Source organism: Xyrauchen texanus, chromosome 36 (assembly GCF_025860055.1).
Source record: "Xyrauchen texanus isolate HMW12.3.18 chromosome 36, RBS_HiC_50CHRs, whole genome shotgun sequence".
NCBI classification, from domain to species: domain Eukaryota; kingdom Metazoa; phylum Chordata; class Actinopteri; order Cypriniformes; family Catostomidae; genus Xyrauchen; species Xyrauchen texanus.
Window position 1 is genome coordinate 21,418,293 of NC_068311.1, and position 27,726 is coordinate 21,446,018.

Sequence of the window (27,726 nt, forward strand, 5' to 3'; positions counted from 1 at the left end):
AAAACACGAGACGAGACCGACTCAACCCTGAGATTGTAAAATCTCGTAAAGGTATTGGGTGTTGCCCAGCCCGTTGGTTTGCATGTGTCTGCTTGGGAGGTGCCGTTGGCCAGTGCCTACGAGGATGCCTGGGTGTGATAGGCCAATGTGATGGCATCAACAACCCAGTGGGAAAGCCTCTGTTTGGAGACAGCGTTCCCTTTCCGCTGTCCACCAAAGCAGACAAAGAGCTGCTCAGAACATCTAAAGCTGTGTGTGTGTTCCAAATAGGTACAAAAAGCATGCACCGGACACAGCGATGAAAAGGCTGGGTCTGCCTACTCCCAGGGCAGCGCTTGCATGTTCACTACTTGGTCCCTGAAGGGGGTCGTAGGAACTTTGGGCACATAGCCCGGTCGCGGTCTTAGGGCCCGGTCGCAGACATGAGTGTCTGCCGGACCGAACTCCAGTTAGGTGACAGAGAATGCTTGCTGGTTCCCAACCCTTTTGATGGAAGTGAACACAATAAGGAGGGCTGTCTTCAAGGAGAGGACTTTGAGCATGACTGATTCTAGCGGTTTGAAGGGGGGTCCCTGAAGGCCTGAGAAGACCACTGAGAGATCCCAGGAGGGGAACAGGCTTGGCCAGGGAGGATTCAACCTCCGAGCACCTCTAAGGAACCTGATAATCAAGTCATGCTTACCCAAGGTCTTACCGTCCACTGCATCGTGGTGGGCCGCGATAGCGACTACATTCACCTTCAAGGTGGAGGGGGACAGCCTCCCCTCCAGCCTCTCCTGCAGAAATGAGAGCACTGACCCGAATGAAAGAACACCGATTCGCAAACAAGCACCACTTTAGGGCGTAAAGTTGTCTGGTAGAGAAAGCTCTGGTTTGGTTGATCGTGTCTAGGCCACTTAGATCTTCCACATCCCATCCAGGGGCCAGACATGGAGGATCCAGAGGTCTGGGCGCAGATTCCAGAGGATGCCCCGTCCCGGAGAAAGAAGGACCTTCCCCTGGGGAATTCGCCAGGGAGGGGCTGTCACGAGGAGTGTGAGCGCCAGTAGAGGGCCACCAGAGTGACTTGTTCCTTGCACAGCACCCGTGCAAGTAGGCTCACTGGGGGAATACTTTGGGGCCATGGGGCCAGCTGTGGGCCAGCTGTGTGCCAGCGCCTCTTTCCTGAGGGGAGCCTATGTTAGGGAGTACCAGAGCGCGCAAGGGGAGGTCTCTTGGGAAGCTAACATGTCTATCTGTGCTTTGCCGAACCACTCCCAAATCAGCTGGACCGCCTGGTGGTGGAGCCTCCACTAACCGCTGAGTATGCCTTGCCACAACAGCGCGTCCGCTGCCTTGTTGAGGTTGCCTGGGATGTGAGTGGATGTGAGTCGCTGCTGGCTCCAAAGGAAGAGATGGTGGGCAAGTTGTTGCATATGACGAGAGCGCACGCCACCTTGGCGATTTATGTACGCTACCATTGCGATGCTGTCTGATCTAATAAAGACGTGCTTGCCCCATATTAGTGGGAGAAACCTCCGCAGGGCAAGTATTACAGCCAGCAACTCTAGTCAGTTGATGTGCAACCCAGCCGGGGCCCCATCAAGGAGTCGGCGGCTGCGTGCCCATTGCACACGGTGTCCCAACCCTGTTTGGAGGCGTCTGTGGTGACTATAACGCATCAGGACACCTGCTGTAGGGGGACTCCTGTCCGCAGAAAACAGAGGTCCGTTTAGGGGTTGAAAGTCTGGCGGCAGGAAGGGTGATGAACACACGGTGCGTGCTGCGGCGTCACGCCCATCTCGGCACTCAAGTCTGGAGCCAGTGCTGAAGTGGTCTCATATGCATCAACCCCAGTGGTGTGACCACCGCAGAGGATGCCATATATGCCCCATGAGCCTCTGGAATTGTTTAAGAGGTACCACTGTGCCTGGCTTGAATAAGGTGAGGTATTTCAGCACTGACTGCGCATGCTCGTTGGTGAGGTGTGCTGTCACTGAGAATCAGAATAACTCAATACCGATTAATGGAAGCGCAGCATAGTTCTAGCGGGAAGACTAGCAGCTGTATATAATCACATCATTAGCTGGGTAATTCCTAGCCAATTGCATGTAAGCCATTGCTTTATAAGTCTGCTCACAATCTATCACATTGCTGTTTCAGTGTGCTAACACGGCAACCTCCACCACCCCACCGCCACCAGTTGAGCCCTGTCCGCACGGGGGTAGGCTCCTCGCCCCTGCCTCCTATCTCCAGCAGGATATGACTGTTCCGGGCACAACTCCCTCGGACCGCCGGACGGGGCCTACGCCAAAGAGAGAGACATTACTTTCTGTTTTACATTTATCAAATAAATAGCATCTTAAACTTCACTCAAGCCAGCGTGTCTTCCCGATAGAAAAGAGATGCTCTGAACCGGGGCAAACTTGCTCTTTTCCCAGTTGACATGAATCACTAGATGGCTGAGGTGCCTGAGCACCTGGTCCCTGTGGGTGCACAGTGGGATGAGCCAGTCGTCGAGGTAATTTATTATGTGGATGCCCAATTCCCTTAGCTGCGTCTGCGACCTTCGTGAAGACGCGAAGGGACAGGGACATGCCGAAGGGGAGGACCTTGTACTGAAATGCCTGGCCGTCGAACGCAAACCATAGGAAGGGTCAGTGTTGAGGCAAGATAGTGATGTGGATGTACATGTCCTTCAGGTCTACAATTGCAAACCAATCATTCTAACTTGCCGAATGCTCTGGTGCAGAGAGAAGACTCGAAGCACTTCCTTGCTCGCACTCCTGGCATGGGGCGGGTTAGTGACTGAGGAGGAGGTCCCGTGTTGGCGTGTTGGTCTGTGACCATCAGCAGCAGAGAGAAATCGACCACATCTAGGAACTACATAGGGGCGGAATGGCATCTTTATTAAGACGCATCCTGAAAAGGACATTCAACGCTGCTGTGTATTGCTCTTTTAGAGAAATTAAATTCTTTTTAGAAATATTCTCTTTTAGAAGCACTGTCGAAGCACCCAGGGGAAAAGCGGCACTACAGTGCAGAGAAGGAGAAAGTCGCTGATATGTGTCATAGATCCAACATCATACGCTCTATAGAGATGAGTGGAACAGTAAGTGACTGCAGCTCGCTGATCACACAACCGCTTGGCGCCGAAGAAAAAATCTGAAAGGACAGACGCACTATTCCCTCCCTGTCTGCCAAATTCTCACAGGCCTTTTCTCAAGCTCAGAGATGCATGAAGCTCTCAAGAGAGACCCCTAGTCTCCTAGTCACAATGTCAAAGCGAGCGACAGACGGATAACACATTCAGCAGGAGACACTGATGTAAACACAGAGAAGGTGCACAATGGTTAAATCTGTCTGTGTTGCGCATGGTGAATGAGAGTGAATGCTTTCCTTTTTACAAGTTCATTTATACATGTTTAATGGGTTGTAAAAGTTCATATAATTGCACCGGTATATACAGGTGTATGTTTCTTTAAGAAACCCTATACACATGCTAAAGTTTGGTTTACTTTCACTTGTGCAAAACATAGTTTTTGCCATCATGTTTACTTCCTTTTATTTTATTGGATGTTTATTGCTTAAGACCAGGCCTCGCATTGTTATGCGTGTTGTTAATGGAATTTAGAAAGTCAGTCCATCGAGTGTGTCTAGAGTGGCAGTTCGTAAAGAGATGCAGTAACGCTGCGATATTGAGAACAGATGAATTAACTCCTCAAACAAGCAAGTTATAATGTGTTGTTTCAATATAAAAAAATTGATTTTGTTTCTGTGGTGAAGTTGAATGTATATATGTGTCATTACTCAGGTTTATTAAGCTTTTCCGGTATCTGAGAGACAAGCTCCAGCACACACGTTTAATACTTACTGCTGTTTATAGCATGTGATTATAGCATTACTTATCGCACTTTGTGGGAGATGCATTGTCACGAGCACCGACACCAGATAGACCTTTTCTAAAGGAACTTGTAATAAGGAAAAAGATAAAGCACTCCCTTCACAAAAAGCCTACATTATGGGGCTATAGGCTAATAAGAATACAAGGAAAATTTTTTAGAATGTATCATTAAGTGACTCAATATTAATAAGTTCTCACTTTTCTGTATCCACAATATTCTCAGCGAGTCCGCAATATTTTGCTAGGTGGCTGGATTCTCCGGAAGGTGGGTGTATTTTCCGGTTGGCTAGCGGAAGTGCGATTGGTTGTCATTTTGTGTAAAGCCGGTCTCTGCTTACTTGCAAGTCATGCGGTTAGATTCTTGCTTTTGAAATGTTGTAAGATGTCTTTAAAATTTCCCGGACAATGTGTGCAGATATTGGTTATCCTAATAATCAAGCAAAAATAAAGTTTTATCTAAAACAGCAATGTTATGATCAGAAACCACTTGCAAAGCAAAGCGCTCCAGTCCCAGATGCTGATTCCACCATCGGCTGCTTAAAGAAGGATTGACTTAAGAACATCTGTTTGAAAAAGCTTGGAATAATTTGACATCCAGAAACGGAGTGCAATGAATTATATAAACGATGCATTATTGTGCTAGCATATATGTGTATATGTGCTGAAAGTTCAATAGAAATGTTGAGAGTTTGTTCATTTCTATTCAGTGTTGGCTTTGTGAATGCTTCACGTGGTTTTAAATGGCATTATTACAGAGTAAATGAACTGTCTGCGAGTAGTGACGGTGTTTTCAACTGTTTCCATGCTGTGATGCTAAATTGATAAATTCTGCAGTTCAAGACCACAATAATTATATGAGACGTAAGGTAGTGAGTTGTTTTATCACATTTGATTTTAATTATATTATGATTTTCCTCTTTCATGCATTATTCCTGCCTGCAATTCACTTTTCTTTACATGTCTTCCCTTAAGGGGAAAAGGTGATTAGGAAAATGGTGTGGCATTAATTTAGTATATGTCAGCAGTTAGAGCAGGGGGGGGGTCAGAGGAACTGGTGATCCTCCATTCACACCTTGATTGACCTGGCTGTGCATGGAGCACTGTCCTGGTGGAAAAAAAAAACATCCTCAGAGTTGGGGAATATTGTCAGAGCAGATGGAAGCCAGTTTTCTTCAAGGAAAACCTTATACATGGCTTGATTCATGCATCCCTCACAAAGATGAATCTGCCCGATTACAGCCTTGCTGAAGGACCCCCAGATCATCGCAGGATCCTCCAACAAATTTCACAGTGGGTGCGAGACACTGTGGCTTGTAGGCCTCTCCAGGTCTCAGCTTAACCATTAGACAACCAGGTGTTGGGCAAAGCTGAAAATTGGACTCATCAGAGAAAATCACCTTACTCCAGTCCTCTATGGTCCAATCCTTACTGTCTTTTGTAAACCTCAGCCTGGCTCTTCTTTGCCTCTCATTGATGAAGGGCTTTTTTCTGCTCTGCACGACTTCAGCCCTGCCCCTAGGAGTCTGTATCGAACAGTCCATGCTGTGCACTTCACCCCAGCTGCCGTTTGCCATTTATTTGTTGGTCACTTGATGTCATCCTACGGTTGTTGAGTGACATTCGAATGAGTTGGAAGTCATCCCGGTCAGTGGAGAGTCATTTTTGCCCTCTGCTGGTCTGCAGCTTTGTTGTCCCCAATGTCTGCTGCTTGACCTTGTTCTTATGACCCACCGTCTTTGAAGTTTTAAGTATGGAAACTATACTCACTATATCCCTCTCCCAGTAAAGCCAGAATTGAACCCTTCTTTTCCTCACTGAAATCATTTCTTTTCAACTCTTTTGGTATGGGCAATAGTCATTTTTTTTATTCCAATTAATTTTGAGGTACTACTAGAACTGATTTTGCCATCCAGCTTGTCCTATTGCAAGAGGAGACTGATGAACACAGCAGTGTTTTTTAAACCTTTCCTCGTTAAATAAGATTTGGTTCAGATGATTGCCTAATCAGTACCTCATTAAGTAGAATGAGGTGTGCTTGTGTTGGAATTCAACAGACACTGGAATGGAATGGCTGCCATACATGTTGAGATGCTGATTTAAGAAAAATTTGTAGTGTCTCTTCATTTCTTCCAGCGCTGTACATTTTATGTATATATTTACTGCCTTCTTATTTATCTTTCTATAATATTTTTTTTGCCAGAAATAAATCCTTTTGATTATTGTTTCTAAAATGTCTCTTTTGAATAAAAATGTAGTGGTATCAGAGTAAGACATTTAATATAGTCGGGCAACACAAAGTAATTGAACCAGCCTAACAGAGCTTAGGAAATACACACCTTAGAGTGTAGGGGGCACTATATATTTCCTGAAGCAAGAACTTCTCAAGGTTGAAACACAAAAATGTACTGTGCTAACTTATTTTATTCATTTTATATTAGTATTAATTATTATATATACTTTTTAAAACAAGGCTTGGCTTAATAATGAATTTAAAGAAGTCACTTTAGCAGGTAATTTTAGACAAACTCAGCTTCTTCACTTCAAATAGTCATTCTCATTTGCACGTCCAATAATGGCTGCTTGCCAACAGGTTGATGTGAAACTGCCTAAACAGACGATGGAACAAAATGTGTGATATAAACATAAACCTGTCCAACAACTGTTTAGACAGCATCATAGTGCCAGGCAGATGATTTGTTGTGCAACTGAGAATGGAAATTGCTACTCTGTTCCATGCATGACTGTACAGTCTCAACTATTTTCACATGAAGTGAAATTTAAAATATATATTTCAGGGTCAGAAATTAGGCAGGGCACAAAATAAATGACAAAAATGCCCAAGTTATTTAAAATACAGGGTCAAAAAATACCCACACAGTGAACTCCTCTAGTTTCTATATGGGTTATTCACAGTACCCCAACAAATGACAACAACATTGTTGTTGGGTTTTGTTAGCTCTGTTTGTTGACTCCGTTGTTGTATGTTGGGGCCCTGTGAAATGTTTTTCAACATTCTTAATCAATCTGGCAATTATAGAATGTTTGAAATGTTGTTGTTTATTGGAAGGTGTGAAATGTTTCCCAACATTCCAAATCCAAAAGCCAACTTGTGAATGTTTAACGTGTTGGTGTTTGTTGTGACAGTTCTAAATTCGAAACATTCTAAATTCAACAGGCAATATTAGAATGTTGGAAGTGGTGTTTGTAGGGCAGTGTGAAATGTTTCCAAACATTCTAAATTCACTAACAAACTTTATAATGTTAATGTATTGGTGTTTGTTGGGGCAGTGAAATGTATCCCATCATTCTTAATTTAACACCCAACTTTAAAATGTTTAAATTGTTGGTATATTTTGGGGCAGTGTGAAATGCTTCCTGACATTCTAAATTCTTTAGGTAACTTCAGAATGTTTGAAGTGTTTTTTATTGGGGCTGTGTGAATTGTTTCCCAACATTTTAAATGGAACAGACATCTTTAGAATGTTGAAGTGTTGATGTTTGCTGAGGCAGTGTGAAATGTTTCCCAACATTCTAAATCCAAGAGCCTCCTTTAGCATGTATGAATTGTTAGTGTATGTTGGCTCACTGTGAAATGTTTCCCAACATTATAAATTCAACATCCAACTTAAAATATTTGACTTGTTTCCATATTTTGGGGCAGTGTTAAATATTTCCTAACATTATAAATCCATGAGCCATCTTAAGCATGTTGAAGTGTTGGTTTTTCTTGGGGCACTGTGAAATGTTTCCCAAAATTATACTGCCAACTCAAAATGTTTGAGTTGTTGGTGATTGTTAAGGCATTTTAAAATGTTTACCAACATTCTAAATCCAAGAGCAACCTTTAAAATGTTTAAAGTGTTGGTGTTTGTTGGGGCACTGTGAAACGTTTCTAAACATTCTATATCCAAGAACCAACTTCAGCATGTTTGAATTCTCAGTGTTTGGTATTTTTTGGGGCAGTGTGAAAGGTTCCACAACATTCTAAAGGCAACAGCCAACTTTAGAATGTTAAAGTGTTGGTTTTTGTTGAGGCAGTTTGCAATGTTCCCCAACATTCTAAATTCATCAGGCATCTTTAGAATGTTTGAAGTGTTGGTATTTGTTTGGGCATTGTAGAATGTTTCCCAACATTCTAAATGCAACAGCCAACTTTAGAATTTGTTAAAGTGTTGGTGTTTGTTGAGGCAGTGTGAAATGTTTCCCAATATTCTAGGGATTCTATATACATTCATCAGTCAACTTTAGAATGTTTGAAAGGTGTTTGTTGGGGCATCTAGTTTTGGGCCTATCTAGTAGTTGTCGACTGATTTGGGTTTTTTAATGGCTGATGCCGATATCCAGAGAGCAGGGTGGCCAATAGGCCGATACAATGCGATATATCACACAATTAATATAGTAAATAACATAAATATAAAATTACAAAAAAAATTATAAACTCTTATTTAGCACTTTACTTACAAAATTTCACACAAAACTAAAAAATAATAGTGTATAATAAATGGTAGATAGCAGTTTCTTCAGATTTCTGTAAAATCAGTTGAATCTGCCTAATCACTTAATGGCTTAAATGGTCTGCACTTATATAGCACCTTTTTTAACCATAGAGGTTACCAAAGCGCTTTACACTGTGTCCCATTTGCTCATTCACACACACACTAATACACTGGCATAGCTGCCATTCAAGGCGCTAGCCAGCCATTGGGAGCAACTTTGGGTTCAGTGTCTTGTCCAAGAACACTTCGCCATGTGGAGTCGTGTGGGACAGGAACGAACTGCCAACCCTGCGATTAGTGGCCGACCCGCTCTACCACCCGAGCCACAACTGCCCCAAAAACCACTGACATCTGTTTTGAATGAATGGAACTATTAAGGAAACTGGTCTCCGAACATTTTTTAAAGCATCTTATTTTTGTCCTACCTCTATATACAGCCTCAGGAGGCAGCATTTTGGATCCAGCATGAACCTTAATCTCCTGACAGTTTAAATGGCCTGAATTGCCTGCTTGGATTGTTATCATTATTTGTAAATCAGTGGAACTTTTAATCCTTGATTCTGGCTCATAGAATACACATTTCAGAGGAAGAGATTAGGAGGAGCGCTCGACGGTAAGAAAACGCTGGATTTTCATGAGGTTCGTGAATGACATATGTTTAAATTAGATATCTGCATATTTGCAGATGGTATAAAATAGAAGTTCCCCTTCTGTCGCTCTCTCCACGTTGTGTCAGAGAGGTGACACTAGGGGTCTCTCTTGAGCGCCGATATACACCTCTGATCTATGAAAAAAGGCCATTGAGAAGTTGGCAGCCGGTATTTGCATATCCCGCCCCCGGACATACGGGTATTTAAGCAGCGCAATTACGGGAGTTCATTCAGAAAATTTCTTCGGAGCCGATGGTCGTGCATGAACTCTGCTACGAGTTACACACCAAGTTCCTGTTTAAATCCTCTGACGCTCTGCATGCTGTTGGACTTTATGGCGCACAACAGCGGCTTTCTCCTTTGTGCACGGCTGTACATTCTTGCCCCTGGGCACTTCGACAGCGCAGACAACTCGAAAGAGTTATTCTAAAAGAGTAATGTCGCTCTAAAAGAGCAAAACACAGCTGCGTTGAACGTCTTTTTCAGGACGCGTCTTTTTAAAGATGATTTTTCCGCCCCTGTGTAGTTTCTGGATACGGTGATTCTCACCACCTCTGACGGTCATAAAAACTGCCTTGCATTCCTGGGTTGCGATCACACGCAGGCAGCGTTTTTATGAATGGTCTATGTTTTCAGTGTGAGAACATAACCGTGGCAGCGTTGCGATCTCTGCTTTCTCTTGTAGTGAGAGAGAGCCATTTCAGAAAGACGATCTGGGGAGAATAACGGGACGCTTTCGCCGGGTAAATCCCCTCGAAACCTCCCGCCTCTCTGGCACACTTGCCTGCTTCCCCCGAGCTCAGGATTAGTGCGGTCCGCTTAACGGCCTACCGTCCGGTCCCTCGAGCTCCCCGGCATTGGATGATGACATCACCGCTGCATCGGAGAGCGTAACAGCGGCGTTGGATGCGGATAACTCGCCTGGGCCGCCACCTTCGGGTCTCCGCCCAGTCTGAGCCTGACGCATGGAGGTCAGCTATGCTTCCCCGGGCTTAATTGGTTCCGCGGGCATGTGCGCCGCTCACAGCCGCACCCCCCCGGTTCCTTCCCGGACGTGCATGACGAGTTGAGCAAGCCCAGCTTCCTTGCTCCTCCGCTCTTGCTACCCTCGGTGGTAGAACGGTCCCAGACCGCACCCCCCTGCACGCCATGGCCCCCTCCTGCAAGTCCACCGGGCCAAGGCACTCCAAAATCTGCACTTGGATAGTCCTGTTCTTGACGTGCTGCAGGAACTGCACTCAAACAGGTGATGGCCACCCCCCGTGGTCCAGAAACGCAACACATGGATAGGACCAGGTAACAGTACAGGAGGCAGACAAAGCACGCTTTCTCAAAACGCCCCCGTCTCCCAGCTCCGTCCATTCGGCGACACCACTTGACGACTCCGCCCAGTAGTCCTCAGTGGTGAAGAAACAGACGGAGGCTATTTCACACATCTTGCCCTGCCGCAAACCTGCCGCCTGGGGCCATGCCCTGTCTGCTCGCCGAGGGCGTCCTCCTGCGGCTTTCAAGAAAGAAAGAAAGTGATGCTCTGCCTCAACTAATGAAGAGAGTGGGCCCAGCTCTCAGCCCCAGCGTCGAGCTCCCCGCAGAAGTTGGATGCCCCTCATCTCACGGACCACCTTGAGGACTCGGAAGGCTCCCAGGCGCTCCTGAGATGACCGACCCAGAGACCGAGACGGTAGCTCTGGAGCTGATAAGACCGCTCCGTTCCCCGGTGGAGGGTCGGGAGGAGAATTTTTTGTTAAATTCATTACATTCTATAGAGCTATTCCCTTTTTGTCTCTGGGTCACCTGGCCCGCAAATGCCATTCTCACGGCACTCTGCTTTCAGGCCTCAACAGTCCCGGTTTCCTTGACGCGGTATCCCCTCCTTCAGCCCCACGACTGTTCCCCGGCTGGTCGGTTCAGACTAGCTCAGAGGACGCCAACTCCAGACCTCCTCCTCAGTCACAAACCCGCCCCCTGCCGGGTGCGCGGAGCAAGGTAAGTGCTTTGAGTCTACTCTCAGCACCAGAGCCTCGGGCCACTTCAATGCCTCCCGATGCCGCATTACCTGTTCCGCACCGCTGCGAAGCTCCGCCGGGTACGTCCAAAATACTCGTCCCCTTGGTGCCTCTAGCACGGAGTTTAGAGGCGTGGCTTTCACTGCCCAGCCCGTCACGCTGGTTGCACCGGACCATTCGACTCAGTTACGCAATTCAGTTTGCCAGGCCTCCGCCCCCCCCTTCGTGGGCGTTCATTTATCCGCAGTACATGGCGAACATGCCCAGTCCCTGCACGAAGACATCGCCTCCCTTCTAATCAAGGACGCGATAGAGCCTGTCCCTCCAACCGAAACGAAGAAGGGTCTCTACAGCCCTTACTTCGTTGTACCCAAGAAAGGCGGCGGCTTACGACCGATCTTGGACCTGCGAGTTTTCAATCGGACCCTGTCAAAACTCCCGTTCAAAATGCTCACCCAGAAACAAATTCTATCTGGCGTCCGACATCTAGATTGGTTCGCAGCGGTAGACCTGAAGGACGCTTACTTCCACGTCTCGACTCGTTGACGAAAGTCGTAGAGGCAGCTTTTTATTTACCCTCAAAAAATACAATTGGCCAAATGGGAAAATGTATCAGCCTATGCCGATAATGAAAAAAGTCAGAATATTGTCCGATTTATCGGCCTTAGCAATACATCGGTCCTCAACTACTATCTAGTTATGGGTTTAGACATTGTTGTGACAATTTAAATGTACTGATTGAATTAAATGGAAAACAAACACTTGTATATTAGAAAAACTTGCCCACCTAAAGATAAATATCTTTCCCCTTTGTAAAAAAACCCCCAAAAAACTAAAACAACTTCTGACACCAGCCCCTATTAAGGAAAGTTTCTGAATTGGCTTTATCTGTATGGCATGGGCGCTGAAAAATTACTGATTCATTAATTGCAAGTGTGGGAACGTGCAAGTGCAGTTCTAAACCTCTGCACTGAAATCATCTGAAATAGATTACATGTCTGAACTAAACAAATTTTTTTATGACAAGAAAAGCTTTTATGCTTTCCTCACAAAATGTTCCTCGAAGTCATTAACTTTACAACTGTCGTGTTTCCAGTTTTATTGTCTCTGGCTGTTTGCTTTTTTGTTGCTGATCGGCTAACCTTCACCTCTCTGTATTGCACTTAGAGTAACTCAACCATTCCCAATAATCTTGTGAAGAAATCAAGCTTGACGCACAAGAACTCCTTGCAGAAGCGAGAGTCTTTACAAAGGTGAGCCTTGGGTAAATCAACCAGGATCATTCAGTCTTTCTTCAATGGGAGCCTGAAGTGCACCCTGGTCCAGGGAGTCTTATATAGAGTGTTTTGATGAAAAACTTCTAAAACATCAATAACTTAGATTTTGGAGAAAAAAAAAACTGACAAGGTATGGTAGATTGATTCTTAGGATTTCAGAACAAAGAAACATTTGAGGTTGAAAAACATTCAGACTGTCATGCTCAGCTATCAAACCATGCAAACTGGAAAACAACGTGCAAAGAAAAGTTAGCACTCAGAACATGCTGAGAGGTGATCCAGAGAAGAGAAAGAGTAGTACCTGATATGGTCTGAGTAGTTCCTGTGCAAGCATAAGGAGAAAAGACAGGACACAAATAACATTGTTAGAGAAGGACATTTTCACTTTTTCAGATACTTTGCATGCCTCAGATTACATTCAGGTCTGAATTTGAATCGTTTCCTTGCATACGATGACAAGACACTGCTGGGTGAGATCACATAATACTTTCTTTCCTTTATTAGCATTTCCTTCAAGTGGTGTGTTAGAATGTCATTTTTTTATGGCAAACTGCCATCCCCTTTCAAAGTCAAGGAGACTGATCTAGAAGAAAGGAAACTTTAGAGTTTGCACTGCTGGACATCACAGGTAGAGCAGAGAGAGACATGTGAGATATTTATTCTTGGTGGAAAAAGAGAACAGTGCAAGGTTCAATCCCAGTATAAAATCCTTAAAACATATGTGCCACATTATATAAATATATTTTTTAGTTCAGATCCTAAATACTGATTGGTCAATAAAGTGTTCCAACTTTGATAAAACACACAATACAGTGGCAATTATGACATGACACACCAGTTCATCATATTTCAACAGTCCCATATCAACATTCTGTTACGTCAGGGACTATATACTCTAGCCTACTGGAATTGCACTTAATATATTTGCTTAATATGTTTAATGAAAATTAGTTTCCTTAATATTTGTATTATGTAGTAACCATTTATACAAGCAATAAGGCACTCAGGGCCATGCTATATTGTGAGTATAGTGACAGCTGAAGGAAACATAATGTTACCAAAATATTTCTACTCCCTGAAAGATTTCACAGAAATAAGTGTTCTATGCAGTCTCTGTGACAGCACTAGACTGTGTAAACAGCAAACAAAAATGTGACTGTGGGCCGCTATCTTATTCTTTGATCAGCCAATCAGAAGACTTTCAATCATTTTACACGTTCTCATAGTGTAGTAGTTGAAGCAGAATGCTTCAAAGAAGATGCCCTAGTGCACTTTGGTCTCAAGGTTATCAGTGGAGGGCGGGGTTTTTGAAAGAGAGTTGTGTCTAATTCAATGGCTTAGTCTTGTGGAAGTTCCAGAACAACTAAAATAGCTTACAGAACCTTTAAAACAGTTAATGCATCTACCTAAATTGGCATTATAGCCATTTTATTCTGTCCTGTCTGATTTCTAACAGAATTTGACTAAAACCAAACTTTAATTTATTGACAAAACTCTTTACAGGTAAGGCACAGGAAAAGGCGCCTTACCTGTAAAGAGTTTTGTCAATAAATTAAAGTTTGGTTTTAGTCAAATTCTGTTAGAAATCAGACAGGACAGAATAAAATGGCTATAATGCCAATTTAGGTAGATGCATTAACTGTTTTAAAGGTTCTGTAAGCTATTTTAGTTGTTCTGGAACTTCCACAAGACTAAGCCATTTTAATTTATTGCCAAAACTCTTTACAGGTAAGGCACAGGAAAAGGCTTTAACCCTCTGGGGTTGACGGACGCGCCGTTTCTGCTGTCGTTACAGTGGAAACAACATAAAATTCTCAGTCGTTTTGGGGCATACAGATACAGGGCTATTCATACGGTAATGTGCTGAGACGATCAATGCAAATGGTACACACCACCGACTGTGCCGTATAAACAAAATTAATTCATGTTTGTGCGCGTTTAAAAGACAGCACGATACACAAGTGAGAAAATTCCTGGATAGTGACGAAGAGTTAACATTTTCCACAGAAGAAGAGCAGGACTCCGATGACCGTTTGTATTTTGAAGAGAGACTTGATCCAGCCGAGGATACAATTTCGGACGAGTAAGTCATTTAGTTTTCATTAGTTGACATGCTATTTTATATACTGTAAACATGTACATATTTTACTAGTGGGACTGTTTCCAGACTTGCTAGTCAGGATTCAGAGTATTGAAATTTGAAATATGTCCTAATAAGCAAGTTTTAGTTACATTTAAATGCTGTTTCGGCTAAAGTAGGTATTTCAATTGTATGCTGTATGATATAAATATGATATGTAATATGATATAAAAATAATATAAATGTTTGGATTATATTTTAACTAGTGTTTATGCTGCCTCATTATCATCAACAAAGCTTCCCTATCTGTCACTCACTCGACGTTGTGTTGATGAGTTGACACTAGGGGTCGCTCCTGCGGAGCCCAGATATCTCTGATCTTGAAAAAAGGCCAATGGAAATTGGCATGTGGAATTTGTATGACACTCCCCTGGAGTGACGCTGCAAACACACATCAGATATCTTCTTCGGAGCCGAGCGAGCAAGTCACATAGCTGAATTCCTCTGCCACCTCCATTCGTCTCTACATGCTGTTGGATCTACGGTGCTTTCCAGCGGTTCTCCCACTTGCACACTACGTTGTGCTGAGCACACACCCCTGGGCACTTCAGTGGCAGAAAATGTTCACGGAGTGAATAACTTTGTTAATATATATATTTATACATACCTAACTATATATATATATATATATATATATATATATATATATATATATATATAGGTAGGTATGTATATATATATATATATATATATATATATATATATATATATATAAAACACACACAGAGTAATATTTTTTCTATAAGAATGGCGCAAACAGAAAGCATCTTTTTCAAGATGCGTTTTCATTTGTGTTTATTTCCTGGTTGCGGTCGATGTCTCTCCCCATCTGATGGCCACGATCGCTGCCTTTCGTGTCTGGGTGCCACCCACGTGGAGTCAGCTTTCGTGGATGGTTCATGTCCTCACTGCGAGGACATGACCATGGCTACGTTGCGGTTGCGGCTCGCCCTTGTAAGAGCGCAAGCCACCCCAGCGGCTCCCAGACCCTTCTATCAATGGGTATGAGGTGGGGTCTGTTAGCACTGGGGGCAATATGGGGACCTCAGTGGGAGCCTCTCCGCTGGGTATTCCCCCATGGACATCCCACTCCCCATTACGCTTGTATGCTCCAAACGAGCACTGGGGCGAGTTTGTCGGTTCATTTCACGGCGGACCTGCAATCTCGTTCGGGGCACCTGACAACGATGAGCTATTGATTCGTCAGCCAGTCCTTATACTTCTGAGCAGTTAGCTGTTCCCCTAGGTGCAGGGTACCACTTCATACCTGCCAGCGTGCTGGGGGTAGTTATGCAACGGCTTGCTGCGCTGGTTACGAGGCACACAGAGGTCTGTCCGTCTTGCACCGCCAGTCTGCTCGGTTCAGCTCTTGTGGCATTTTCCATTGGGACCCCTTGTGTCAACTCATCGACACAACGTCGAGTGAGTGACAGATAGGGAACATCTTGGTTACTGATAAAACCTACTTTCCCTGATGGAGTGAACGAGACGTTGTGTCACTCCTGCCACAACACTGAACCAACCGCTGAAATGGCCGGGTCTTTGGCTTGGCTCCTCAGTGCGATACCTTATGTGTGTTTGCAGCGTCACTCCTTTTATACCCGTATGTCCGGGGGAGTGGCATGCAAATTCCACATGCCAATTTCCATTGGCCTTTTTTCAAGATCAGAGATGTCTAGGCTCCACAGGAGCGACCCCTAGTGTTAACTCATCGACACAACATCTCGTTCCCTCCATCAGGTAACAGAGGTTACGTCAGTAACCGAGACGTTGTGCTTGCAAATATGTGTTCAGGTTAAATTTGTAAAATGCACTTTAAATATGCCCATATTAGAAAATCAGCATATTATAATGATTTCAGAAGTATCATGTGACACTGAAGATTGCAAGCTGAATATTCAGCTTTGATCACAAATTGCATTTTACAATATATTCAAATAGAAAACTGTTTACAATATCACTGTTTTTACTGTATTTTGGATCAAATAAATGCAGTCTTGGTGAGCAGAAGAGACTTCTTTTAAACGGTAGTGTAGGTCTAAAATTAAGTAAAGTCTTTATGTAAAGAAAATGTATAGTCAGATTACTTCTTTTAACTTAAAACTTGATTTTGATCATTACGTCTCCTCACATTCATTCTCTTTCTGTCACATTCCTCATTGATAGGCCCAGGGGAGGGGTCTTTTGTCTCCTCAGGTGTGAATTACAAATCAATATTCGTGATAGTTCACGACTCCTCGCATATGACCTTTCTAACACTAAAAGTGTCTTACAAAAGTTTAATTACTATATTGTTTTGTATGAATGAGTGATCAGGATGGTTTTCACATTATTTTGTAGCAAATACTCTAGGCTACAAGATCCAGTTCTCAAAAGGCTTGTGGACAAATGTTTAGTATGTGTTATAAGGCTTTATTTAAATTACTTAATGTGCACACATGTTGATCACATATTATTGTAGCCCAGTTTGTGCTGAATACAGTGTTATCAGACTTTAGCTATTAATGTGTTTTTAAGCAACTGAAAAAAACACAAATGTCAAGGCATGTCAAAACTTCTCCAGGGCCCAAAACACACTCAGACCCCAAAAGGTTAACTTAAAATAACCAGATACTGAGAAAATTGCTAAGTCATCTCATCCCAAAAGTTCACTCCAAGACAGAGAGGGTTAGTTAAGGCTACAATACCTCCCAGTCCATTACCAAGGTTCTCATCTCAGTCTTCCTTTAATAAGTCTTTATCTTCAATGCAAATCCTTGTGTTTTAACTTAGAGTTAACTTACAAAACCAACAGCTCATTAACCAAGTCCTTTAAGCCTTAAAATATCATATAATAAGAACTTCTCTTTTCCAAGTTACCAATCAGCTTATATGAGCTTATGTATATGACATCACCCTGCAGAACACTTAAATTTTTTATGTTATTAAGAACTAAATTAAAGATTATTACAATCACAAGAAAATTTTGCATCTGCACTTCATTCTCCTCTAATAAGACATAATTTGCCTTGAGGGAAGATTTGATTGCATTTCCAAACATTATCTTTCAGGATTAGTGTTATTTTCATTGAAGACACCTAAAATATAGCAATGAACTTTTAACATGCTCACTATCAAACTTACAGGTTTTTCAATATTCTGTGTGGATAATTTAATACAGATAACATAAATGATGAACAGTATAAGGGTGAATGAGTATATGAGTCCTGAAAAAGTCTTCTGGTTCCATCCAGCAACTGACTGTAAACATGCAGTGCTATAAATAGAGAATCCTTGTGTCAATAAGCTCCTCTGCCTGACAAGCATGAGGCGGGAACTATGGCATGTCAGTAGGGCAGTGATTAGATGTCACTGCTGTCAGTCTTCCAAGATACTGATGGTCAGATTTCAGCAGAAGCCTGTTTGATGCCTTCCGAGTCAAGACAGCTGTGGTAGCTAGGCATCGTTCAAAGAAAACGATTTTTAAAGCTGATTCCATTCACAACATTTGTTTTACAATTTGTAAAGGAAAAGTCCCCCCCCCCCCCTTATTCATTTTGTTGAGAAAAACCTTAGAGTTGAATAATTGTTTATGGAAGCCCATATATGGAGAAATAAATAGACACATTTAAATGCATTTATTTAATTCATGTTTTAAATTGTACTTATATTTAACAATACAACAGCACATTAAATGTAGCAATAAATGAGTACATTAATGAGTCTTTTAAATGCACTTTTTAATGCACTTTAAAAGCACCTTTTAAATTGCATTTTAAAAGGTATTTGGCAATTGCTATTATTTTTTCCCCATATTTGGAATGCCCAATTCCCAATGCGTTCTAAGTCTTTGTGGTGGCATAGTAACTCGCCTAAATCCGGGTGGCAAAGGATGAATCTCAGTTCCCTCCACGTCTAAGACGTCAATCCCCGCATCTTATCACGTGGCTTGTTGAGCGCATTACCATGGAGACATAGCACATGTGGAGGCTTCACACTATTCACCGCGGCATCCACATTATACCACATTATAACGACCACAAGGAGGTTATCCCAACATGACTCTACCCACCCTAGCAACCAGGCCAATTTGGTTGCTTAGGAGACCTAGCTGGAGTCACTCAGCATGCCATAGATCTCGCGACTCCAGGGGTGGAAGTCAGCATCAAAACTCACAGAGCTAACAAGGCCCCTGGCAATTTCTTTTTTCTTTATTCATTTGCTAATGACTTTTCTTTTTTTTTCTTTTTTCTTTTCCTTTTCCTTTTCTTTCTTCAATTGAGAATCAAGTAAAAAAATTGCCATTGGACTGTTGTCTCGAGAGTAACCAATGAGCTTTCGATTCAGATATTATCAATTTCTTTGCAGATCCAATAATATCACGTAAAATGCTTGTACCGTTGTCCAATGACAGGCCGTCTTACATCCTGTTTGAGTGGCATGGTGGAGAGGGTGTGTGTCTTATTACTATAAACACAATTAAATGTCTTTTTATTTCAAATTATTAGATTGATCATTTATTCCTTCATTCTTTTTTAATTTGCACTCCTTGGCTTCAGTTGGTATGGATTGACAAATAGTAAAGAATAGGAAAAGTCAAACAATAAAGAATGCAATTGGCAAATGGATGAAGAAAAGCAATTGCCAAATGCTTTTAAAACGCAATTTAACCCTGGAGAACCCACGGGGTCAAATTTGGCCGCTGTTAATTGCTGCTACCCAAAATGAACAAAAAAATAAAAATTGTCAAATTTAACTTCAAAAGCCCACAGTGCCACTTCCGGCCCCTGCATAGAGACACCTAGTGGATGAATATTGAACTCACAAGTGCCAGAGTGGTAGTAACAAGATGGCTGACCACATGCTGTTTTGTTGAGCTGGAAACCTATCCGAACAAAATCGTCTTCTCAGCAAACCAGCGGTTGGTAAAATTGTGTATTTTTTGTTAATCTATTTAGTATTAGCTTGCAGAATGCCTAGAAGTACGTTTTATATTATTTTTGGATAAATTAGCGACTCTGAGCTAGTTCAAAAAACGATGGGCCAAAAATGACCCTCTGGGTGTATGGGTTAAACAAATGTCGGGTCAAAAATGACCCTTTGGTTCTTTGAGTGACTTTGATGGAGAATGGTGACAGTCCTGTATTTGGCTAAAGCCTTGAAATAATTTCATTTGTATAATATATTTTACTAAGTTACCTCAGTAGTACAGGGCCAGAGACTAATAAAGCAGTATATATTTTCAGGGAGTATGGCCGCTCGCTCCCTTTTCAGGACAGGGAAAGCAACAGAGAAAGATCACTGTCATACAAGTATTGGAGCAACTTGAAGCTGATGATAGTGACTTTGGCCCTGAATTGGACAGCACATGTCTAGTGTGAGTTCCTCTCTCTAGCAGAACAGATTTTTGGATAAGCAAAGACCCATGGTGTTAGTTCTTTTCAGGTAGTGATTTTGGCCTTGTGTTCTTGTTTCCATTGGCCAAAGTGTTTGTACATTTGAAATCCAGTTCTAACATGCAACAAATAAAGTTAAAAAAAAAACAAAAAAACATTGTTAAATGTAGCTGTGTGGTTGACTGATTATTTTCCTAAATTTAAAATAGTTTGCATTGACAGTGTTTGTTATTGTGATTCTTTGAAATGATACGCCTAAAGCCCAATGGGTCAAATTTGGCCCTAATCCTAAATTAGGGAATAAAGGGTTAAAATTAAAAAAGTGGATATTTTGGTGTTCAGTGAACTTATAGCAGTAATTTAATGCATAGTTCATAATTTTCCAAAGAAGAAAAGGGTTCTTGGGTTCTCCAGGGTTAAAAGGTGCATTTAAAAATTGCTTATACATATGCTGTTGTATTGCTAAATATAGCATTTAAATGTGTCTATTTATCCATTTATAAAATTGTTTATTTTTTCATTCTTTTGTAAATCGCACTCCTGGGCTTACATAGTTTTTTAGTGAACATTGGATAAAATATGTAAGTCATTAATCACTAGAGTCATTAATTGTTTGGGTGAACTAATATTTTAAAAGTACAAAGCAAATGAATATATAGATATCAGCAAATCACATACCTGCTTTTTGTTTGTTATTACTAAATAATCAAGTTAAAGTCTTCTCTCTCTTGTATCTGCATTTGAAAAGTCAAGATTAGCAGCAAAAGTTGACCTACGAATTGTACCCTGCAGATATTTAGTCCTATTTCCCCTTTAAATTCACAGCTTTAATTCTATTTACCCTGCTGAGCAGTCATATTTGTGTATTCTGACCATGAGCACAATGCTATGAGGTTCTGTCTGTTTCTGTGGCGTGACTTTGAGGTTGTATGTGACCTGCTGTGCTTTCATTTAATTAAAAGGGTAGGGGTGGATATTCAAAGTGTACCTTAACGGGGACTGATGGAAAAATCTGTGCATGCCATGTGTGCCCAAGGACACACAATTGGGTCCTGTGGCCACTATATATTTAGAGCGCATATTTCTCAGTTAGAAATCATTTGAAAAATGTATTCAGTACTTTAACAGTTTCTAATAAAACTTTATATGCATTTATGACATTTACCTCTAACCCTTAATTAACAAGTAATAATAATTAACTTTTTGCCCATAGGTGCATGTAAAACCAGGAATAAAGTAGACAGACAACAGCAACTTTCAAGGATATACACACACACACACACACATATACATATATATATATATATATATATATATATATATATATATATATATACACTCACCTAAAGGATTATTAGGAACACCATACTAATACTGTGTTTGACCCCCTTTCGCCTTCAGATCTGCCTTAATTCTACGTGGCATTCAACAAGGTGCTGAAAGCATTCTTTAGAAATGTTGGCCCATATTGATAGGATAGCATCTTGCAGTTGATGGAGATTTGTGGGATGTACATCCAGGGCATGAAGCTCCCGTTCCACCACATCCCAAAGATGCTCTATTAGGTTGAGATCTGGTGACTGTGGGGGCCATTTTAGTACAGTGAACTCATTGTCATGTTCAAGAAACCAATTTGAAATGATTCAAGCTTTGTGACATGGTGCATTATCCTGCTGGAAGTAGCCATCAGAGGATGGGTACATGGTGGACATAAAGGGATGGACATGGTCAGAAACAATGCTCAGGTAGGCCGTGGCATTTAAATGATGCCCAATTGGCACTAAGGGGCCTAAAGTGTGCCAAGAAAACATCCCCCACACCATTACACCACCACCACCAGCCTGCACAGTGGTAACAAGGCATGATGGATCCATGTTCTCATTCTGTTTACGCCAAATTCTGACTCTACCATCTGAATGTCTCAACAGAAATCGCGACTCATCAGACCAGGCAACATTTTTCCAGTCTTCAACTGTCCAATTTTGGTGAGCTCTTGCAAATTGGAGCTCTTTTTCCTATTTGTAGTGGAGATGAGTGGTACCCGGTGGGGTCTTCTGCTGTTGTAGCCCATCCGCCTCAAGGTTGTGCATGTTGTGGCTTCACAAATGCTTTGCTGCATACCTCGGTTGTAACGAGTGGTTATTTCAGGCAAAGTTGCTCTTCTATCAGCTCTAATCAGTCGGCCCATTCTCCTCTGACCTCTAGCATCAACAAGGCATTTTCGCCCACAGGACTGCCGCATACTGGATGTTTTTCCCTTTTCACACCATTCTTTGTAAACCCTAGAAATGGTTGTGCGTGAAAATCCCAGTAACTGAGCAGATTGTGAAATACTCAGACCGGCCCGTCTGCCACCAACAACCATGCCACGTTCAAAATTGCTTAAATCACCTTTCTTTCCCATTCTGACATTCAGTTTGGAGTTCAGGAGATTGTCTTGACCAGGACCACACCCCTAAATGCATTGAAGCAACTGCCATGTGATTGGTTGATTAGATAATTGCATTAATGAGAAATTGAACAGGTGTTCCTAATAATACTTTAGGTGAGTGTATATATATATTAGGGCTGTCGATTTAACGTGTTAATTCAGTGCAATTCATTTTACAAAAAATAACGCGTTAAAAAAATTTACACAATTAATCGCATCATAATAAGGAAGATTCCTGAGAAATGCAAGCTTGTAGTACCACCTGTTTACTCCAGAGGGCAGTAAGTGAAATTTCAGCTGTATGAGCAACATGCAGTTTATACAGTAAAGAAAACACTTCAGTAAGCAGAAACACACAAACATGCGTTACGTTCTTGCGTTCAAAACACTCATGGAGCACAAATGCGATCTAAGGGATCTCAAGAGGTGTTTAAAAATTGAGTATTAAACTATATTTAACTTTTAACACAGTTACCTAAAACATTTATGTTTATGATGCGACACACTGAGACGTCTGACGTAGGTGTAAATTGATGGGCCCTTAAGCAAGCCCTCATAATAAATCTCCAACTGATTGACAAATTCACTTGTGAAATGGATTGCTGTGAACTGTATGCCAATGATTGACTTATGATCAATAATATGGTAATAAATAATACATTGTATTCTAAAGCTGCTTTTTGTATGGCCTTATCAATGATTAACTCTTAGGGTACAGGAATGTAAAGCATTTTAATTATCTGAATATATATATAATTTTTTAATATTTAAAGATAACTATGTATAATTATATATTAATATAAATATGTATAATCATTATATATTGAGTTATTGTTATATAATGGTGTAGGGTATCCAGGTCAGGTTTGGGGAATGTATGACTAATATTAATGATCGTAATCAATGATTAATCATACGGGTTGACCCAGATACAAAACATACAAAAACGCCCCAAAAAGGGCTTATATAGTCCAAGAGTCTGCCTTCAAATATATATAGATAATTAAACACAATGAATTATGATTAATTAGGAATATACATCATATGCAGACAGGCTATATTAATTTTAATAGCACCTCAATGGAATTGACCCGTAGGCTACCGCAACCAGTCAGTTCGTCCGCCGAACCACTTTATTAGATATTTCTGATCAATTCTCCAGAAGGGTTATTCTTAGTTATAAGCTTATTCATCAAAAGCACGTTAACTTACTTTGATAATATCAGCTCGTAGCTTAAAATCGCACATTAAAGAGGCTTTGTTTCATGACCACCAAACACAGACAATTACGCATATAATTGATTTTAATACAAGGCACTATGATATATCACTACACTTGACAAACATACATGTAACATAGAATAAACATAAAACAAACAAAATAAATGCAGTAAGGGAAAGTAAAGAATTATTAGAGGTATGGCAAACTTATTACAACAATTAACCCTTTGAAGCCAGCAAGGAAATTACACACTGTGATGCATTGAATTTCAATGGAAATACTTGCACAAACAGGCCTTTGCGTGTGGCTAAGGCTGCGTGTATGCCGTGTCCTTGGGGCGTCCGTGAGATGGAGGATTTCGGTTTGGTGTTTCCAGCGCGTGGAGTTGAAACTCACTTGAAGAGGAATTGAAGGGTTGTTCCGAGAAGTTCGAAGCGTCTTAGGAATACTTGTTGAATAGTTGGCGAGTGTTCCGGAGGGTTGCAGAAGATCGGGAGAAGAAGTGAGAGATGTAAGATGGCTTGAAGAGGTCCGGGAGAAGTCCAAGGGAGGTCCTGAAGTGAAATGGGGAAGTTGGGAGCAGCCAAGAAGACGAGAAGAAGTTGAAGTGTTCAGCAGAAGAGGGTTGAAGTAAGAGAGGATGAAGAGCACAGCAAAAGAGAGCGATTTCAATGCTGGATCTGACTTTTAAAGTAGGGAAGTCACACCCCCATTGGGGGGAAGTGACCCAATGAGGCCCCTCCGTTTTGGGCGCGAATTTGCTCCCTTTGTCCGGTCAAGGCTCATTTGCATACTTCATGATTTGGTCAGGACTTTTGCTTTGACTCACTCAAAAGACGGTAAACATAGCAGAACATGATTCAAAGGTGATCTTATACTCATATTCCGCTAGGACACGTCGTAAGGTTTAATTTGATACCAAGAAAATATCAATATCAAGCCTCAGAGTATTTCTACACAAATGAAACAATTCTACTAATTTTGATCTAACATCAGAAATACACAACATACAGGGGTAGACATATTTCTTTAAAAATAAGCCTTCCTAGGTTTAAATGGAAGACACACACATTTTTACGTTCAAAGTCTCACATGGCTTTCCTCACATGGTAACACGAGGGTGTCACATGCGGGTTCTCTGTCAATAGTTCTTTGTACTATCACAGACCATTTCCGTGATCTTACAGGGGTTCTTTGTCTCCAAAATAGCTGAGTCCATGATTATCCTTCATTGATTCCTCCAGACGCTACAGTGGGCTTTCTCAGCAAATATTTGTATATGCAATTAATTAATCGGGACACCATGTAATTAATTTGATTAAAAATGTTAATCGAGTGACAGCCCTAATATATATATATATATATATATATATATATATATATATATATATATATATATATATATGTAAAATCTTAAATTAAAGGAATAGTTCACCCAAAATTTGTAATTCTGTCATAATTTACTCATTCTCTCATGTCATTCCAAACCCTTTTCCAAACTCATATGCTGTTGTTATTATTATTATTATTATTTGATGAAGTATTCCTTTAAAGGTCATGTTGCTTTATAGCACCATAAGGTGTTGCTTGGTTTCATGTTCTCTTTTCACACTGCCTTCTGGTCTGTAGAGTAAAACAGTCACTATGCTTAAGAAACATTTGTATATGCTTTCCCTGAGACCAAGCAGAAAGTGCTGCTCTTAACAGAAAGCATACAGTAAGTATGGATACCCACCCCTTGAATGTGTGAACAGTTATCAACGAGTGTGAAAACAACCTACCATAATTTCCGGACTATAAGCCGCAACTTTTTTCCCACGCTTTGAACCTCGCTGAGGCTATTCAACTCCGACACCGAAGGAGATGACTTCAGTGGTTTCATGTGCACAAGAGGAGGAAGATAGTGACCAATGACTTTCTTGCTAGGCTACTGTTTACTGCAAATTTTTTATTTTTTGTTACAAGCCGTGTGTGGCAGCGGGGGCGTGGTCAAGCGCCCGTCCGGGAGAGAAAAGCGGTAAGGGCGCTTTCACCTGAGCTAATGTCTAACACCTGTGTCTAATTTCAGTAAACGTGGGGAGAGCTGCATAAAAAGGCAGCAGAGAGAGTGTGTGAGAGATTGAGTGAGTGAGTGACAGACAGACAGACACATGTCAGTCTAGTGTTGGCGCATAGAAGTCAAAGAATTGAGAAACTTTATAAAATTGATTGTAAACATTGCTGTGGCCATTAAAAGCCTTACCTGGAACGTCAAGTGCCCTGCTTCACGTGTCCTTCTTGGGAAAACTGGCACACTGGCACCAGTGTGACAGTTTTCAGCACTTGATGTAAGCGCCCTCACCGCTTTTCTCTCCCGGACGGGCGTTGACCACGCCCCCGCTGCCACACCGTGTTTCGTTAAAGCCTATTTATTTTTGTTACAAGCCGTGTTTCGTTAAAGCCTATTTATTTTTGTTACAAGCCGTGTTTCGTTAAAGCCTATTTATTTTTGTTACAAGCCGTGTTTCGTTAAAGCCTGTGTGAAGTTCATTTGTTTCAATGTACCGGTAGGCACCTGCAGCTTATAGACAGGTGCGGCTTAATTATGTTCAAAATAATATATTTTTTTAAATTCAGTGGGTGCGGCTTATATTCAGGTGCGCTCAGTAGTCTGGAAATTACGGTATTCTTGTTCTGTTGCAAGCAGTTTTTCACTAGATCTAGAAAAACACCAATGTTTATTTTTCCTTTCTTATGCTTGTTCAATTTCATTACAATATACTACAATACAATTTGTCACAACTTAATTTCATTGCAAGCAATCAATTTAAATTTGTAAAATTGAAATACATTTAATCCATTTGCGCAGAGTCTACATTAATAATTGCAAAAATAATGCAAAGATTTAAGCTTTATTTTTTTATATGAAAAATAACACAAGCATTTAATATAAAATTATTTAGTTTTACGCCCGTTTCACACATACTCCGTTTGCAGTGCGTATGCGGTGCGTATTTTTTTCCGTACCCGTGTTAACAGGTTAGAGCTTTTACACTGCATGCGGATGCAGTCCGTTGATCCGTTCCAGTTGCGGTGCGTATACAGCAGTCTATTTTTGCTGTGCTGCACTGCACTGAATTAAAGTGGCAGCGCATTGTTCACATTAAAATAGACATAGATTTACAAGAAACTGTAATAATTTAATCATATACGCATAATTTCAGTTAATGTGTTCTACAGTTACTAAATTACAGGGTCAAGAAAAACAAAAAAGTATGATTATAGTCCCAAAAGTTGCAAAATGCCATCAAATATGATTTTTACCCTAAAAAAAGACAGTGAACGCAAATGCGTTTCATTCTTCTCCTTCTTAGCAACAGATATAGCGCAATAGCTTTTCTTCTGCTTCAATGTCTTAAACAATGTCAAAGTTAACGTTTGGATTTAAAATCAAAATTACTAATTAAACTGCGGATCAGTAGTGCACTGCAAACGCAGCATATGTGAAAGCACAATAGCACATGCTGCTCCTGTACCGTATACACACCGCATACATACCGCAAAGCACTGCAAACGGAGTATGTGTGAAACGGGCGTTAGTTTATTTAATTTAGTAACTCTACTTATGTAGTAACTCTACAAAATTAAAGTATGATTATTTAATTTTTTCCTGCCTCGGTTACTGTCTAACTGCCTTACTTGTGTATGATGAAGTAAGGGCTGTTGAAACCCTTCTCCATCTAGGCTGGAGGGACAGGCTCTATCGCGTCCTTGCGCAGAAGGGTTGCGATCTCTACACACAGGGTGGAGGTGTTATCACCCTGCACCAAGGTAACACGGACGGCGCTGAAACGGGGCGAGCGCCTGGCGAACTGAATCGTGTAGCCGAGTCATATGGTCCTGGCCAGCCACCGCGAAAAGTTGTAAAGCATAAGCCATGCGTCCAAGCTCCAGGCGAGGGGCACTAAGGGGACGATCATGTGTGACGTACCTGGAGGTGGGGCCTCGCGGCGGGGGAGCAGGCGACGTCACGTCGGGGAGCGTTGCTTCAACCAGAGGTGGTTGTGCTGATGAGAGGCTCCAAGCACTTACCTTGCTCACTTGCCCATTCTAGGGCAGGTAAGCGTCTGAGGAGGAGGTTCTGTAGTGACGACCTCTAGACTCGTCACCACCTGCAAGTGCTCTGTGTCTGATCGCCGTGAGAATGGCGGTTGTGGGCACTGGCTAAGTGACCCATGGAGTGAGGAAAGCAAAAAGAAAAGAAACA

At 41.7% G+C, this 27,726-nt stretch overlaps 1 protein-coding gene across 4 annotated transcripts in view; it reads right to left on the bottom strand.

The window, feature by feature from the left end:
• LOC127629419 (cell adhesion molecule 1-like) overlaps positions 1–27,726 on the bottom strand; it is a 289,304-nt gene that overhangs the window by 101,629 nt on the left and 159,949 nt on the right. For 2 of the 4 annotated variants that reach the window (XM_052106503.1, XM_052106501.1), the window contains exon 2: positions 12,614–12,634. The exons of the other annotated variants lie outside the window; for them this stretch is intronic. In XM_052106503.1, the coding sequence (XP_051962463.1) occupies positions 12,614–12,634 (21 nt within the window). The remainder of the gene's footprint in view (positions 1–12,613; positions 12,635–27,726) is intronic. 4 annotated transcript variants of the gene reach the window in all.